The sequence below is a fragment of the Monodelphis domestica genome, chromosome 5, assembly GCF_027887165.1.
Source record: "Monodelphis domestica isolate mMonDom1 chromosome 5, mMonDom1.pri, whole genome shotgun sequence".
Taxonomy (NCBI): Eukaryota; Metazoa; Chordata; class Mammalia; order Didelphimorphia; family Didelphidae; genus Monodelphis; species Monodelphis domestica.
The window spans coordinates 214,016,515-214,032,783 of NC_077231.1; the positions used below are offsets into that span (position 1 = coordinate 214,016,515).

General features: G+C 39.8%; 1 protein-coding gene across 9 annotated transcripts in view; it reads right to left on the minus strand.

Moving 5' to 3' along the window:
- The window catches only part of HIPK2 (homeodomain interacting protein kinase 2), a 261,143-nt gene that overhangs the window by 20,167 nt on the left and 224,707 nt on the right, over positions 1 to 16,269 (minus strand). For all 9 annotated transcript variants that reach the window (XM_056799788.1, XM_056799787.1, XM_056799780.1 and 6 more), the window contains 2 exons: positions 10,968 to 11,249; positions 686 to 930 (listed from right to left, as the gene is read on the minus strand). In XM_056799788.1, coding sequence (XP_056655766.1) covers positions 686 to 930; positions 10,968 to 11,249 — 527 coding nt within the window. The remainder of the gene's footprint in view (positions 1 to 685; positions 931 to 10,967; positions 11,250 to 16,269) is intronic.

Sequence of the window (16,269 nt, forward strand, 5' to 3'; positions counted from 1 at the left end):
GTTATTCTTGTTTTGTTTTAGTTAAATGATGTCAAACCTCATTGATTTGGAATAAATAGAAGGAAGAACAGTCTGAAATAGTGGTCTGAATTTTAAGGTATTTTTAGAAACTACAGTTTTAAGTTCATATAGCAAGTTCTTGGCTAGGTAGGATTCCAACTTGCCTGTTTTACCGAATAGATAAGAATTATGGATGATAAACATATTAGTTATCTGAAAAGCAATGCTATCAAAAATTTTTGGTGTATGAAAAGTTTACCATTAATAGGTTAAACCGTGCCCTTATAATCCTGTTTGACACTATTTCCTTAGCAAACCCCTTTTCATAGATAGTTCAAGAGTAAGCTTCAATTGAAGTTCCTAAATAGCACACGTTTCCAATTAGTGGGCTCTAAATGAATGCGGTTTTGTTTACTCATGCAATGAGTACAAGTCTCAGATGCTCTACGAATACTTTCCCAGGGTAGGCGCTGCTTCATCATTCCTCCTTGCCCCCACCCCTTCTCTCTCCATCCACGTATTGCCCTCTTCCATGTTTCCCATTTTGGCCAGCTAGAAGAAGAGAGAACTGAAGCGACCAGAACTCTTGATTACCAGCATCGAGTCCCAGACTTCCTGTACAATGCATAACAGAAAGCAGGAAAGCCAACCTTCAGGGAGACTTTCCTGTCCTGCCCCACATTACCTGGTACTAGGCTATCACACTCCACCACTTCGCTGGCCTGGGTTTTCAGGGGTGGCACAATAATAGTTCTGGGGTTCCCACTGCAATGGTTCTCCAGCGCCCCCTTAGGGTCATAGGTGTTTGCATTGTTGTGGCCTGTTCGATGCTGCATGGTGTAGGGGCTGTTGTTGCTGGAGGAATCAGAGTAAGGAGAGTCATGAACCGTGACACAGCTGATGACATTTTTTCTTTGTTTGGAGAGAGTGCTGAAAACACAAGGAAGAAAAGAAGAGGTGCCGTGAGAATGGCTGCAAAATAAAACATCGTGTCAACAACAATTATGAAGCTTCTCCTGAGTGTGGGTTGAGGGGGAGAGAAGCACAAACTGAGACATACTTCTTACCCTCAAAGAATGGGTAATTTAATGGGGTAGGTCAGGGCGTAAAAACTTAGGACGTAAAAAATCTTTACAGACTAGAACACTGGACCAAATTGGTAAGAGGAAGTTTGATCACAGTAATGTAATGTTTTACACGTGGGTTAAAAAAATCAATTCCACACAAGATGGGGGAGGTGTGGCTAAATAACAGTTTATCTGAATAAGGTCTTGGGATTTTAGTAAAATTGTAAGCTCAACATCAACGGAAGAGAGAGATATAGAGGCCAGAAAAACTACTGATTTTAAACTGCATTAAGATTAAGAGAAGCATAGTGTATAGGAGATGGACTAGATTTTCTTTTTAATTGTTAAAAAAATTAATTTTTTTTTTTACCATTTAAGGTTTAAGGGTACACTGAATGACCTTTACACCAATACAGATTGTTGTATTTTAAATCAGCAGTTCAATTCTGCAAGGTAATACTTTAATTGAAATTGATTTAAATGATAAAGTCACTTTCAATGCTAAGAATTTCTTATTTGCATGAGGTCTGGGATAGATTAAAATACAATTATGTCTTTGTTATACTCTGTTAAAGAGTACACCCAATAATCTCTTCAAACTCTTAACATTCTCTTGTTTGAAGTGGAAATATTCCCCAACCCAAAGGGACAACTGCTTGCCTGTTAGTGAAGGTAACAATTTTAGTTTCTTAAGGTCATGAAATACAGCATTCCATAGTCTGGGAGAAATTAAAATAGGAAGTCACTCATAGGCACATAGAATTGATGCATATTACCAAAGAGAAGCTACAGAGATGCCTTAAAGCAGTGGTTCTCAACCTTTCTAATGCTGTGACCCCACAATACAGTTCCTCATGTTGCAGTGACCCCAAACCAAAAAATTATTTTGGTGGCTACTTCAAAACTGTGATTTTGCTACAGTTATGATTCGGAATGTAAATACCTGATATGCATTATGCATTCTCATTGCTACAAATTGAGAGGTTGAGAACCGCTGCCTGAAAGGATATCAGAAAGATGTATGACTGAAAAATGAGGTGCTTTATTCATAGAACAAGGATATCTATCCATCAGGTGGCATTTTTCACCCTAACCCTAGTTCTATGAGTAGTATTCACATGAAGTCAAGACACGGAGAGCAGGCTTCCAGGATGTTGGGTAGAACCCCTTGTGGAGAGAACATGAACAGGAATGACGCGTGGGTGGGTTGTGAGCTGCACTGTCAGGAGGAGGACCTACACCAATGAGACCACAGATCCAGAAAAGAATCAAAGCAAATCAAGAATGAAGCCAATCTAGTGAGGATATATTTGGTATGTCTGTTCTTTTAGATTTTATATATACATATATGTATAATTAAAGTATGTTTATATTATGCTTTAGTTTATTTTGATCTGAGTATTTAGAATACTCAACAATGAGCACATCACACACATTTCCAGTTTCGCATGAAACATCTAAGTATTCAGATTGTGGGTAAAGTTCCAGTGAATCAGTTTTCTTAGTTTTGTTGAATGTCCAGTTTAAATCCAGAAATTCTTACTTATACTTTACTTGTATATAAAGTAAAGTCAAATATGAAGATATTAAAGAACTAATTTTTTAAAGGCACGTATATATTTGAGATTACAACTGAGAGTTCATTAGGTTTATGTAAGTTGACATTACTGGGATTCATTCTGCGACTGTGCCTAATTATTGTTGATGGTTTATCAATTCTATTATGAGTTAGTTTAATAAAAGCAAGTCAGAGATAAGGAGAGGGTGACAGAGAGGTTTGTTGAAATGGCCTTGATAGCATACCACTCCTGAATATAGAAAATATAGCTGCTACAGTTCATTGATTGCATTATGTTGTCATGGCAATGGATGATTTTTGAATGATAAAAAGGAAATGGATAGCAAAGAGTAAAGAAATCAGTCTCAGTGATGGAAACAGCTCCAATAGGAACAAACACATCAAACAGAAGAAAGCAGCTATTCAAACTACGGAGGTGGCCTAGCCCCTTCTACATCCCTATTCCTCTTTTTCCTAGCCTTTTGTAATTCCTATATCCTTCTCTCCCCAGAAAGCACTCTGGTTCATAAATGCAAGTCTTTCTTCATATTGCGCTCCTTGCCTGGGATGCCCTTTCTGCTCATCTCTATATTACTTTCTTCAAGCAAGAAGCACAAATTGGTTTGAGTAAAGAAACCCTCCCTGACTACTCTCATACCACTTTAATTATTCTCTACAATTTGTACTTTATTTTCCATCTCTAGCTTGCGTTTCTTCGCTGCTGCTTCTATCTTTTGTCTCTCAGAACTAGTTCAGTTCAAGGAAAAAGCGCACTTTGTTTGAAATGTGAAAACCCAGGCTTCGGCCGAAACTTTTCAGTGTTCATTAGTGAGGTGACTTTGAGTTTCAGCTTCTTCACCTATAAAAGAAGCACGCACATACTAATGACGAGTCTAGCATAGTGCTGCAATAAGGATCTGGTAAAACAATGGAAGAGAATTATGACTATAGTGTGATATACACTCAGCTTAATAAATAATACTTTTAAGATCTAAGATCTTTGTCCTGGTTCACACAGAGGCAGTACGAAGGGATAGGGGTCATTAGCTCTGTGAATTATCCTACATGCATCCCATTGGCACTCCTCACAAGAAAGTTGCATCCTTTCAGCTCTACTGTATGTTTCGACAAAACCCTCAGACCTAGAAACGAATGATTAGTTTTTGTCACTGATAGGAAAAACTGGAAGTTTCTGAGGCCTGATTTTCAATTGTAACTTAAGAACGAATATACTTAAATATAATCCACTTATGCACTGAGCCAAATATCTCCTAGTCGGTGCTTTTTTTTTTTTAATAACCCGTAGCCAACCAAAGCAATACTTTAAACTCCGCTTTCTAGGGAATAAAAGAATTGTGGGACTGGAAGGAACTGTGAGAGATCAGCTAGTCTTGACTCCCCTGCCTTGTGTCAGGACAACATCTAAGACACCAAATGGAACACTTTTCTAATCTTTCTGCTCATGACATAATCCTCTTCTAGCTTCCCTCTTTGGCTTCTCCTATCCAGGTGCCTGTCCAAGAAACCTCCTCTTTTCCTAATAACATAATTTACATACACGTAAATTATCTTCCTTCTACCAGGGTAACTCCTCTTTCCATTCCCTCCTCCTCCTTCCCCCCCAAATCATTTACCTTTTCTGGTCAAAAACGGACACGAGGGAACAAGGAAACCCAGGGCACTGCAGCCCATCAAAGACATCTTTGTAACCTGCTACAGTGTCCTGATCCCCACTGGTGGGGAAACAGTCACGAAGAGGGGCTCCTCTTCACAACATGCCTGACAGCTCTAATCAACTCATCACGTAGCACTCAACAAATTCTTAATAATAATACTCTGCCTGAGTCAGTCAAACAAAACTGTCTCTTGTGTGTTGTCTGGATAAAAGCTGGATATATTTTTCCTTACTTCTAATAATCTTGAGAATATATTGCTTTTTCAAACTAAGGCAGAATATACAGTTCAAGCAACACTGTTGTGGCTAATAGCAAATATTCATTTATTCATTCAACAAACATTTACTGAGCTTAGCTTTCTATTTTGTGCAAGGGGGAGGAGTGTAAAAGAAACAGAAACACAATCTTTCTCCTCTCCAAGAAGTTTGCAGTTGAGTTATAACAATTAAAAGAGTCATGTAGCTGTGGGTAGGAGTTCAAGGAGTTGTATAGCTGTGGGTGGAACTGTTTCAATATGGGAACTGGTTCTCCTGTTGGGCTTGCCTTTGTTCCAAATGGTTGTTTAAGCCCTATGGAAGAAGATTTTGTTTAGCTAAAAAGACTCAAGTTGGCAGACATTTCCTTAGCTTTCCACTCTCCCTTCCCTAAAGTGGCTTTGCTTTTGGGGAGCAGCTAGGTGGCTCATAGGATAGAAAGCCAGGCCCAGAGATGGGAGGTCCTGGGTTCAAATGTGGCCTCAGACATGTCCTAGCTGTGTGACCCTGGATAAGTCACTTAACCCCCATTGCCTAGCCCTTCCTGCTATTCTGCCTTTCAACAAATCCACAGTACTGATTCCAAGACGGAAGGTTTAAAAAAAGAGTAGCTTGCTTCTCTAACTTTTATAATCAGCACAAAGAAAGATGGGGCCAGGTTACAGACCAAATTATTTACTATTTTTGGATAGCCTTGCCGTGTGTAGATTTGGTCATAACTTCACAAAACTTTCCCTACTAAAGTTTTTTTCTTACTTTAAAAACGTTGAATCGGAAGCCAAAACAATGGTCCGAATGGACTAGATGACCTCTAAGGTTCCTGCTAGCTCTGAATCTGTACGAGGCTGCTCTGAGGGTGGCCCGGGACAGGCCTTGACTCTAGATTGGCCACAGGGGAGTGAGAGAGTAAGGAGCCAAGCATGATGCCTGGTTTAGAGCCTGGGAGACAGGAGGATGCCGCTACCTTCAACATCAATAGGGAAATTAGACAGAGAGGTGAGTTTAGTGGGAACGATGAAGATTTCAGTTGCATCAGATACTCTGAATTTGAAGTGTGTGCAGTACATCAGTTCAAGATATCTCAGGTAGTAGAAGAGGTGAAACTGAAAGTTAGCAGAAAGGTTAGGGCGGCAGAAGCAGATCTGCGAATCAGCAGCCCAGAAATGACAAAGGATCAAGTGATAACTGGGGAGCATGAGATGACCTAGTGAAGTAGTATAGAGGAGAAGGTGGCCCAATGCAGAGCCCTGAGGGACGGCCGCAGCCAGAGCTGGACGAAGCTACAGCAAAGGGGCCTGGGCAGTAGCAGTCAGACTGGAAGGAAGGGAGCCGAGTGAAGAGCACCGTCACAAAACGGAAGAAGCTATCCAAGAAAAAAGAGTGATCGATAGTGTTAAAGACGATAGAGAGGTCAAGGAGGAGGAAGACTAAGAAAAGGTCGTTAGATTTGGCAATTAAGAGTGTTAGTCACTTCAGAGACAGCAGTTTTGGTTGAATGATGATGTCTGCAGTAGGTGGTGGGAAGGATCCCACTTGCAAAGCCTCAGGACAAGTTTGGTGATAATATAAGGGGGGGGGATGGCAGCATGGGAAAGTGGAAACCCCTCCAAATTTAGTCATAAGGACCTGGGTTCAAATGCTGGCTTTACCACTTTCTATCTGTGACATAAATTAACTTTGTTGGGCCTCCATTTTTTCATTTGCACAGTGAGGGAGTTGTATTAGATCAGATTTTAAATCTTCCTGATTTTAAACATCATCAAGTCCCTGTTGCAAGTATGCCTGGATCATATGATTAGACAAGTTGAGAGCCGGCATTAGGGGCTAGAATTCTAAAATGTGGGGAGAGACTAATGTCCCTGGGTATAATTTCAAGATGGTCCCCTAAGAGTCTCATGCCAGATATATATATTATATAATTAAATAAGCCATCCTGGCTAATAAGACTTCTCTAGCTTTGTCCATGCCCCAAAGGGAGCGTTCCAGTTCTAATGGAGGTTACCTACTTAGGGCTAGGTTTAAAAGACCAGGCTCTGGAGGGCTAGCCCATTAGATATTGCAAGAAGCTTTTCAGGGAGAGTCTTGCACAGAAAGGAGTGCCAAGGTATGTGGATGTGAGCCATCCATTTGCCTCTTTGTGTTTCTTGAAGTCTTATAGCATCTATCAGCAGTGCAGAGGGCTCTGTTGTTTGTGGAAAAGCAGACATGGTGGACTGGAAAACCTGTCAGGGGCAGAGGATGCTCCTGAAATCAGAAGTCGGGTTAGTGGGATGGGGGCACAGAATGGGATCTGGGGAGCAGCAGATATAGAAATAACAGAGGAGCTTAGAATTAGATTAGCAAGCAAAGTTAGTAATGGAGACCATGAGAGGTAGCATCATACTAGATGGGCTACAGTGAAGTCAGTTAAGAAGACCCGAGTTCAATTCCCAACTCAGACACTTGCTGGTCATGTAAAACTGGACAAATCATGTCAACTTTTGGGTTTCAACTATAAAATGAGGTGGTTGCTTTCAATGGCCTCTCAAGTCTCCTCCAGCTCAAAAACTATAGTCAGGCTAGCTAAGTCAAGGCCAAAAATTTCAGACATTACAAGTAGGAGGAACATACAGGAGTTTGCAAATAACATGCAGATACTACCAGACGACTTAATGAACCTTAAATACCTGGTAGAGTCTCTTTTCCCCTTTGTCTCTGGCCAGCATACAGATCCCAGCATCTATGGCTTGTGGCTTGCTCTAATTTTTTCTGGTCAGGGATCATAATCTATTACCCCTTTAATGAAGCATGAAATCTTCAATTACAGACATTCTTCTTAGAAGTACTATATTTCATTGTTTATTTTTCTAGTCTTTCAAGTGCCAAATACATCAAGGTCCTTACTTGTTGTTAAACATTCCAACTTCAAGTTGGTTCAACAAATAAATTATGTGCAAGACTATGGAAACACAAAAATTAAAAATCCCAAATCAAATCTAACACAGTTCCTACTTTCAAGGAATTTATATCCTAATGGGCAGATAAGACATATATACAAATCAGTATAATATGAGGGAAAATGTGATGGAAGCAAGAAAGGGAATCCAGAAAGGATACTCCAGGAAATTTGAAGGAGGATTTTCAAATAGGAAAGATCCAACAAGATTTATGAGGAGGTGGCATCTGATTTGTACCATAAAAGAAATGAAAGATTTAATAGTCAAGGATAAGGAAGAAGGGCATTTTCCATGAATAGGTGATATACATGTATACATTGTATGTATACACATATGCACACACACATTTATTTACTCATTTCGAAACAGCTTTTTTGATGGGGTGGGATGATGGCAGAAACTGGGATTTATCCAGTCTGGAAGTGTGGTAGCCACTTATGGGCGAATTAATTCCACTACTGACTGGCACAGAAATTTTGACTTGTCTATTTCTAACCTAGGCTGGTTGTCCCTCCTTGGGGAGCCTAGTGGCTTCCCACTCTCATCAGCGCCATTTTTAGTATATAGGCACCCAACTGGTTTTATCCCAACTCCAGCTCAGAACTCCTTAGTTCAAGTGACCTACTAGACTCAGCTACCCCAGTCACAGGGATCATAGGTGTGTGCCATCAGTCCTGGTAATAGATTGCTCTTACAGGTGTCTAGAGTTGGGTGGGTGGGGGAATAGGATGAGATCAAAGAACAGTGAGCTTGGTTGGAATACAAAGTCGGAAAGGGAAGTGATACGTGGTAGGGCCTTAGATATAAGGTGTTTCTATTTCATCTTGTAGATAACAGGTTTACGATGAAGGGCTCTGAGCAGGGTAAAGTTAAACTTGTTCGTTAAGAGAGGAGATAAAGTGTGAGATGGAGGCGAGGGATACGATGGAGCAAAGCTACACGGGCTTTGGCAACTAGAAGAATGTCGGGGAGCAAGACAGAAAGAAAAGAGAAAGCCGAATACAAGGTTTTGTGCTTGGGTGACTGGGAAAATAGTAGTGGCAGCAACAGGAAGATTATGATCACTTTAATGTTTATTGCTTTTAAGATTAATGTAGAAGAATATGTATGCTTTGACTTTTAGTTCTGGTCATTTCTCATGCCTGTCAACTGCCTGACCAGGGGGCAGTGTACACACAGATCTCAGCTAGAAAGGAGCACGGATGGATGCTCTGTTAGAGCACATGTTTGTCAAAATTCCTTTAGCTGCTATTCTGGAGCTTATTGCCTTGTCTCTTCTTGAGCTCCTTTTAGTTTGTCCTAGTAGTGTGTTTCCTATTCCTATTCTAGACATACGCTAGCTAGCTCTCTACCCACTGACTCCTATTTTTACTGCCTTCTTTGACTTGGCAACTCTATTCTCCTGACCTTTGGTTTAATTCCTGATGAATAATAATAATCCAACAAATTGCCTCTTCCTGCTTCTGACAGCTATCTTCTGACCCAGCCCTGTCTTCTTTTGACCTCTTTCCATCACCCCTTTTTTCTGACTGACCTAGATCTTGCTGGCAGCATATGGTAGGCAGATTAATTTTACCCTGCTCATCAGTTAGAGGATGAGGAGAATCATTACTGTAGTGTAAGTAGCCCTAGATCTGATGTGGGGGAGAGGAGACCCACTTGGGACTGCCCTCTTATTGCCTGGGAGACCTTGGACATGTCATATTACTTCTCTGGGCCTTAGTTTACTTGCTTATAAAATAAAAGTATTGGACTAAGTCAATCAAGGAATCAAAGATTCCTTCCAGCTATAGTGGATAGTGTGTGATTCTGCTGAATTATTCTATTATTTTCTAGTTGTGCACACAGATTACATAGAGTTGTGTGCTTCGCATTGTAAACAATGATGCTTATCTGTGAGAAAGCTAATCAAGGTGAGGGATGCAATCTTTCACCTTGGAACTGAGCCCATAACCAGGTCGGTGGGCCCTAGGGATTAATCAGGAGGGAGACTTGGCAGAGGGGAAAGGGAGAAGCATGCCAGAAGCTTACGTTCTAGAATCAGTGGATGTGCCTTCGTTTAGATCAGGATTGAAGAGAAAAGGGGTCTGGGGGTAGGTTCTATTGTGGGAAGGCAAGGATGGCCATAAATAAACATGCTTGGCTTGGTTTTAGGAGTGACAGATAATTGGTAGGTCCCACATTGGGGCGGCTATAGCCCAAGTGCGTTTTAGCCAATCACTGTGATATTCTGTAATGATGGATGAATGACAAGAGTGAGCATTTATTATCCAATCAAAATGATGTGACTACTAACGGAGCATGATTATAATGTTGTATCTGACAATAAATTAATATTTTGAGTATGACTACAGATGTTACTGTTTTATATCCACTCAGAAGATGTATGCTTGATTGTTAATTTACTGGCTTTGTGGTCTGAGAGTGGAGCACACACCTCCCCTGAGGCGTATTCTCACTTCACAAGATACAACAAGTAGGCCTGATAAAGTATCAATAGCTAGGCTTCACTGAGAATCCATAAGGAACGGGGGGCAGGGTTTGGGGAGAGAGATGAACAGGGTTTAGCGAATTTTAGTAGCCTCATTAGTGCACCAGCCTAGACAGAAACTGCAATTTACTGTTGCACAACGTGAATACATGGGAGAAGAGACTGTGGCGGTGGCGCTAACTCAGCTCTGCAGATACATGCTCTTCTTTTCCCAGGAAGAACAAGGAGCACAGTGAATTATTACGTCCCTCGAATAAAGTGTTACAGACCCTGGTGAAGAGGCAATGGGAAGCCTGCAAGACCTCATCAGAGTCTGATCCTCAGAGAAGGTAAATCTGTACTTCATTAGACATTTATAAGAGATTCCAAAGAACCTGGAACTGTAGTAAAAGAAAATCCTGGACCATCAGGGTATGGAGTCAGGCACTGATTTGGAACCATTTGGAGTTAAAAGACTATTGTTTGATTCTGTGACAATCATCCTTCAGGACGATCCACCGCATACAATTTTCTCATCAGAATTTGAGCAAACATTTGTGACCCTCCGTCACTCTGGGGTAGGTGTCAGTCACAGCCTCTGTGTGCCCCCCAGTCCGAGAGGTCTGGCTGTTGCTCTCCATCTCCTCTCTCGGCCTCTTTGTTCCATTCCTCCCCTCTGCCCCTCTGAACTCCAGTTTCTTTCAAAGCTCAGCTCGAGGACCACCTTCTGCTGAGGTTCTTCCTCTTTTCCCCACCCAAGCTACCTACCTTATGCCGGACTGAATCTACCTCGCTGTGTGTGTTGTCTCCCCAATAAAAGGCTTATAAGCATCTTGTCTCTGTAAGCCCAGAGCCTCTTAGCAGCACCTGTACACAACAAGCACTTAATACATGTTCGTTGACTGACTGATTATGAGGGACTGATCTAGATGAGCCTCAAAGATTCTGTTTTCACCTAGATTTCTCTCTCCACATGCAAAGAGACCCATCTGGGGATAGCCCTTACCTGGTGGGGGCATGCTTCTGTTCCTCCTCCTCGTCGGTGTCACTGCTGATGGTGATGACGCTGACCGTGGGGCTGGGGGTGTCAGGGATGACAATTGTCTGCCGCTGGCGTTCCTTGGCGGTGCTGGAAGCCACGTCACCCCACCCACACGTGACCGACGTGCTGCAGGCAGGGCTGTTGTGCACCATGGCACAGCGGGGAGGAGTGTTCTCCTTGACCCGTTTGGATCGCTGAGGGGACGTGATGGTCTGAGAGGAGGAAACCTCGTAGGCTGACACATTTCTGGAAGGACACAGACACAGACACTTAGAGACAAGGCTGGGGAACAGCATCTTTTTCTAAAGATTTCATTGTTCTAGTTGACCGGGCTTAAAATCCTATCTCAGAGTCACTTTTCTCTTATTCCACATCTGAGGAGCTGTCAAGTTCTGCAGGGTCTTCTCCATAATAGTTCTTCCATCTGTCCCTTCCTTTCCATTATCAAAGTGCTCATCCCGATCAAAGCCCTCATTATCTTTGGCCTCAACCACCGTAGTAACTTGATTCATTTCCCCACGTCTAGTCTTGCCCCGATCCATTTCTATCCCTCACAGTGATACAAGAAAAACTATTTGTGTACAATTCTAATCAGATTACTTTATCACTCAAAATCCTTCAGTAATTTCCCACTGCCTATAAAATAAAGTTCAAAGTTCACAGCTGCACAAAAATTATCTTTTTTTTTTTGTCATTAACTGAAAATCATCCCTCTCAGAGAATGCTTTTCTGATGTGGTAAACTGGGAACAACACCTTGAAGGAAGTACAAGATTTGGCTTATTGGAGAGGATGGAACTGGACAACATAGAAGTTCATACTGAGTATTTTAGAGAATCATAATGTTGGAAGTGCCCTGGAGAGAAAGTCTAGTTCAGCCTCCTTCATGTATACACATTCTTCCTGGTTCTATCTTACACTACTCCTGCCGTCTTTATGGTTCTGTGGAGAAGCCATCACGAATTCTCAGTTTAAAGATGAGGAAGCTGAGATAGTGACTTGCCCCAATTTATGCAAGTAGTAAAAAGTACAATTGTGATTTGAACCCAGGTATTCTGATTCCAAAATTAGCTCTGTTTTTACGGTCTCAGACGGCTTGTTTACTTGTTTTTTGTGTTTCCACCTGCCAAGATTATACAAAAATTCTCCCTTTTCCATGAAGATTCCCTCTGCATTTGGCATAAAAGTTCACTTGTTTCTTGGAATTTGCCTACTATTTTGTGGATACTTTTCTTAAATGCTCATCAACATAGAGGACTTATAGGGTGATTACTCTCTCCACCAAAATACAAGGATGATCTTTATGATTTCAGAGTTAAGTTCTAGGGATTTTCCTGAAGTAAATGGAGGTTGAGTGACTTGCTCTGCATTATAATTGGTATCAATGACAGGATTTGAACTGAGGTCTTCCTGACTGATGGCTGCGCTGTGCCCTCTAGATCTTTCTTAGTCATTCATCAGTTTTTTGTTTTTGCAGTTATCTGTATATTTGATTCCCTCTCACACTCAAATCTGTGAATTCCTTTGAAAGCAGGAGCAATGTCTTATTTAGCCTTGTCACCCTTAGTATTTTAGTCATTACTTAGTAAACGGTTGGTGAATTTTAGGTCTTTATACTTTAAGATATTGAATTGGGCGATTTTTAAGTAAGCCTTAAATTTCTCCCCGGAAAAGGATGTAATCTTAAAATCTCCCCTTCCGTCCACCATTTCTATTGATATTGTACAGTTGTGTACAATTCTTCATGACCCCATGGAACACTACAGCCACATAACAAGTGACGGAGTTTAGGTCTGAACTCAAATCTTCCTGACTCCAGGCCCAGGGTTCTGTCCAATGGGTCACTCAGTGATCTGAAAATCTGGCGATTTTTAAGTAAGCTTTATTTCTCTTTGGGAAGGGATGTGATCTTAAAAATCCCCTCCTCCCGTCACTTGTTAGCTTCTTTAAACAGATTTCCTTGTTTTATTGGAATGGATTTGGAGCTTGTTGCCTTTGATCCTAAGGCGAGGGTTTCTCTGGGATCATTTCTCAGGGTCCTAGGTTCATAGATTTAAAGCTGGAAGCACCTCAGAGGCCACAGAGTCAAACCTCCTTATTTTATAGGCAATGACACTAAGGCACCTCTGAGAGGTTAAGTGACTTGCCAGTCATATAGCTGTCAAGTGTCTTAGGTGGGTTTTTAACACAGATCTTCCTGACTCTAAGCTTCGTGCTCTCTCCACCACTCTATGCTAACTGTAGGGTGGGGACAGAATCATTGGTGGATTCATCTGAACAGTAGGGCACAGCCCATCAGCAATTTGGTCTGTTCCTTTCCAATCTGAATTGGAGGAGAAAGCTGCGAACTAGGTATACTGAAATGGCCGCTACTAAAATTTTTTTGATCTACACTTGATCTAATCAACTGTTTATGACAAGAAAGGACTAAGCAATCTCGCTTACTTAAAATAGGGGGAGGAAAAGAATGATTTTTTTTTTTACATTTCAGGTAAAAATAATTTTTTCCTGCTTCCCCCAGACCAACCTTTGATATGTATAGACCTATCTGTGCTAGTAAGAAAATAATGCCAACCAAGAATAAGAGATCGTCTAGTCCAGAATCCACCTTGACTGTAGAGATTCTCAACATCTTGCTGAAGGACTACCAGGGAACTGGAAGCCTTAGAATACTTCAAGATAATCAATGCAATTTGATGAATTTTCTATTTAGCAGCCACTGGATATGCTGCTATTTCCTTTTCTTTCACTATGAACTGTTACTGTTGACTAATTCTCTGTTAATGTTCTTAGAATGTAATTAATAAATAACTCTGATTAACCAATGTAGAAAATCTGAGGGACTGAACAAAAAATTTAAATGAGATAAAAATGTGTTTAGCAAGGTAGCAAGATTAGAAAAAAACAAATAGAATCAGATCTTATTTGCAATATTAAGGACAGGGAAAAACCAAAAAGAGGAAACTCCATTTGCAATAAGCAAAGTATTTGGATATTAACTTGCAAAGGTAGATAAAAAGATAGTTACTGAACAACTTTGCAGAAATAATGGAATTGAACTGGAAGGATATTAAGGATATTTCTTGAGCACAGGACATTGTATAGGATGTCAATATAATTAAAATGTCAATACCTTTGTTAGTTTTATTGAAATACTGATTGAGCTATCAATGGGCTACTTTATAGAACATGATAAAATTATAAAATGTATATGGAAAAACAAAGGGGAAAAGAATTTATGGAGCTCTGGTGGGGAGGGAAGTGATAAAAGAGAATTTTCTTTGTTAAGACTTTTAACCTCATCAAAAAAATGGTAATTATAATACCTATGTAGTACTAAGAAAAATAGATCAATGGAGCAGAACAAAGATCACAGAAAGAGAACCAAATATAGAACTAAATCTACATGAAAAGATATGTATAATGCATGTTGAATTTAGAGATATTATATGTTGAGGAAAGGAATCATTGCTTAATGAATATTGTTTGGAAATTGGGAAGCAATATGGTAAAGTAGGAATTTAATTTCATACCTTGCCCATATATAATAAATTCTAGCTAGTCTAGGAGATAAAGTTAAAAAATTAAAAATGATTAATGTAATGATCTCAGTTGTGGAGGAGAGACAAAATCTTATCTATGAAATAAATGAAAGTGATTATTGGGAACAAAGTACATGGATTTGGCTATATAAAAATGAAAAAATGATAAAACCACAGAGATGAATCAATAAAGTAGGAAAAAAATCTCTATGGTAAATATATTAGATACAAGTCTGACACTCACAATCTACAATGAACCGACACATTTATAAGACAAGTCTACCTCTATCTATACTACTATCTATAGATAAATTGTCAAAGTAGATTTGATGTTTAAAATAAGAGGAAAAACAAAACATGAATTATCACAAAGTATTTAAATACACTAATAATCAAAGAAATGCAAATTAAAACAACTTTAAGGCGCCACTCCATGCCTATTAAATTGGCAAAAAAGTGTTAGTGCTGGAAGAGACACAGGTACAGCCATATTAATGTTGGCAGAATTTACAAATGAGCAACGTTTTTGTAGAACAATCTGGCAGCAGACAATATGATTTACAAAACTGATCATTTTCTTTGTCCCAGAGATCCCACTGCTAGGACTATGCCCTAATGAAGTAATTAAAAGTAAAGGGACATTTACAACTCCTTTATTTATAATATGAAAAACTAGAAATTCAATGGTTGGAGAATGGTTAAAAAACCCCATGATATGTCAATATAATGGGATACTATTGTGCCAAAAAATGACAACTGTGAAGAATATAAATAAATATGGAAAGACATATGAAATAACATGAGGTGAACACAGAACTAGAATAGCATATACATCATTTACTATGTCTATAAAAAAACTACATAAATATAAGATGTAAAAGGAAAATCAAAGAAATTAAGCAGGGGCACAAAGTAGATGAATATTATGGTTATTAATTTGTTACAGTATTTTTATTGCAAATAATTCTGATTACTTAGTTCTGTTGGGTTGGGAGACATTTTTTCCTCTTGTTTGCTTTTTTTTTTAGAGTTTTTAAGTTTTAACATTGATGTAAATAAAAACAGATTGGGAGAGGATATGGAAGAACTAAAGGAAATATTATTGTCGTTATTAATCTGTTAAAGTATTTTTCTTCATGTAAATAATTAACATGTTCATCTTGTTTTTCAAAATGTTCCTAGTCTTCCTCTGATGCCTCATGACACTATGTGGTGTGGAGGTGACCCCTGAGACCTGGAAAGGTGTGTCAGGAAAATACAAGCTCTGGCAGCTTCTACCAAGCAGGAAGGGCCTGGCCTGATGTCAGATGCCCAGTCGGTCTAAAGTTCTGCCCAGCTAAGTTGGCTCAGATTCTTTACTATTAAGTTGGCCACAAGGTGATTAAGCTATTGGACATGTGCAGCGGTAGAAGGAGTCCTACACTGAAATCATATACCCTTTTGAATTAAGAAGTTCATAATAAAAGGATTCTTTTAAAATATTCTAAACAGCCTGGGCCGTGTGATCAAATCCACTAGCACTGTGAAGGAGTTAACTTTGTTAGTTTCTCATGGCTCCTTCTAAATTTAAATCCTATTACCTAACATCATCAATGAGAACTACATCAGAAATATCATTCCTGCCTTTCAGTCTGTTTTAATTAAAACACTGGTCTTAAAAGTAGGTGAATGGGGGGCAGCTGGATGGCTTAGTGAATTGAGAGCCAGGCCTACAGATGGGCCTAG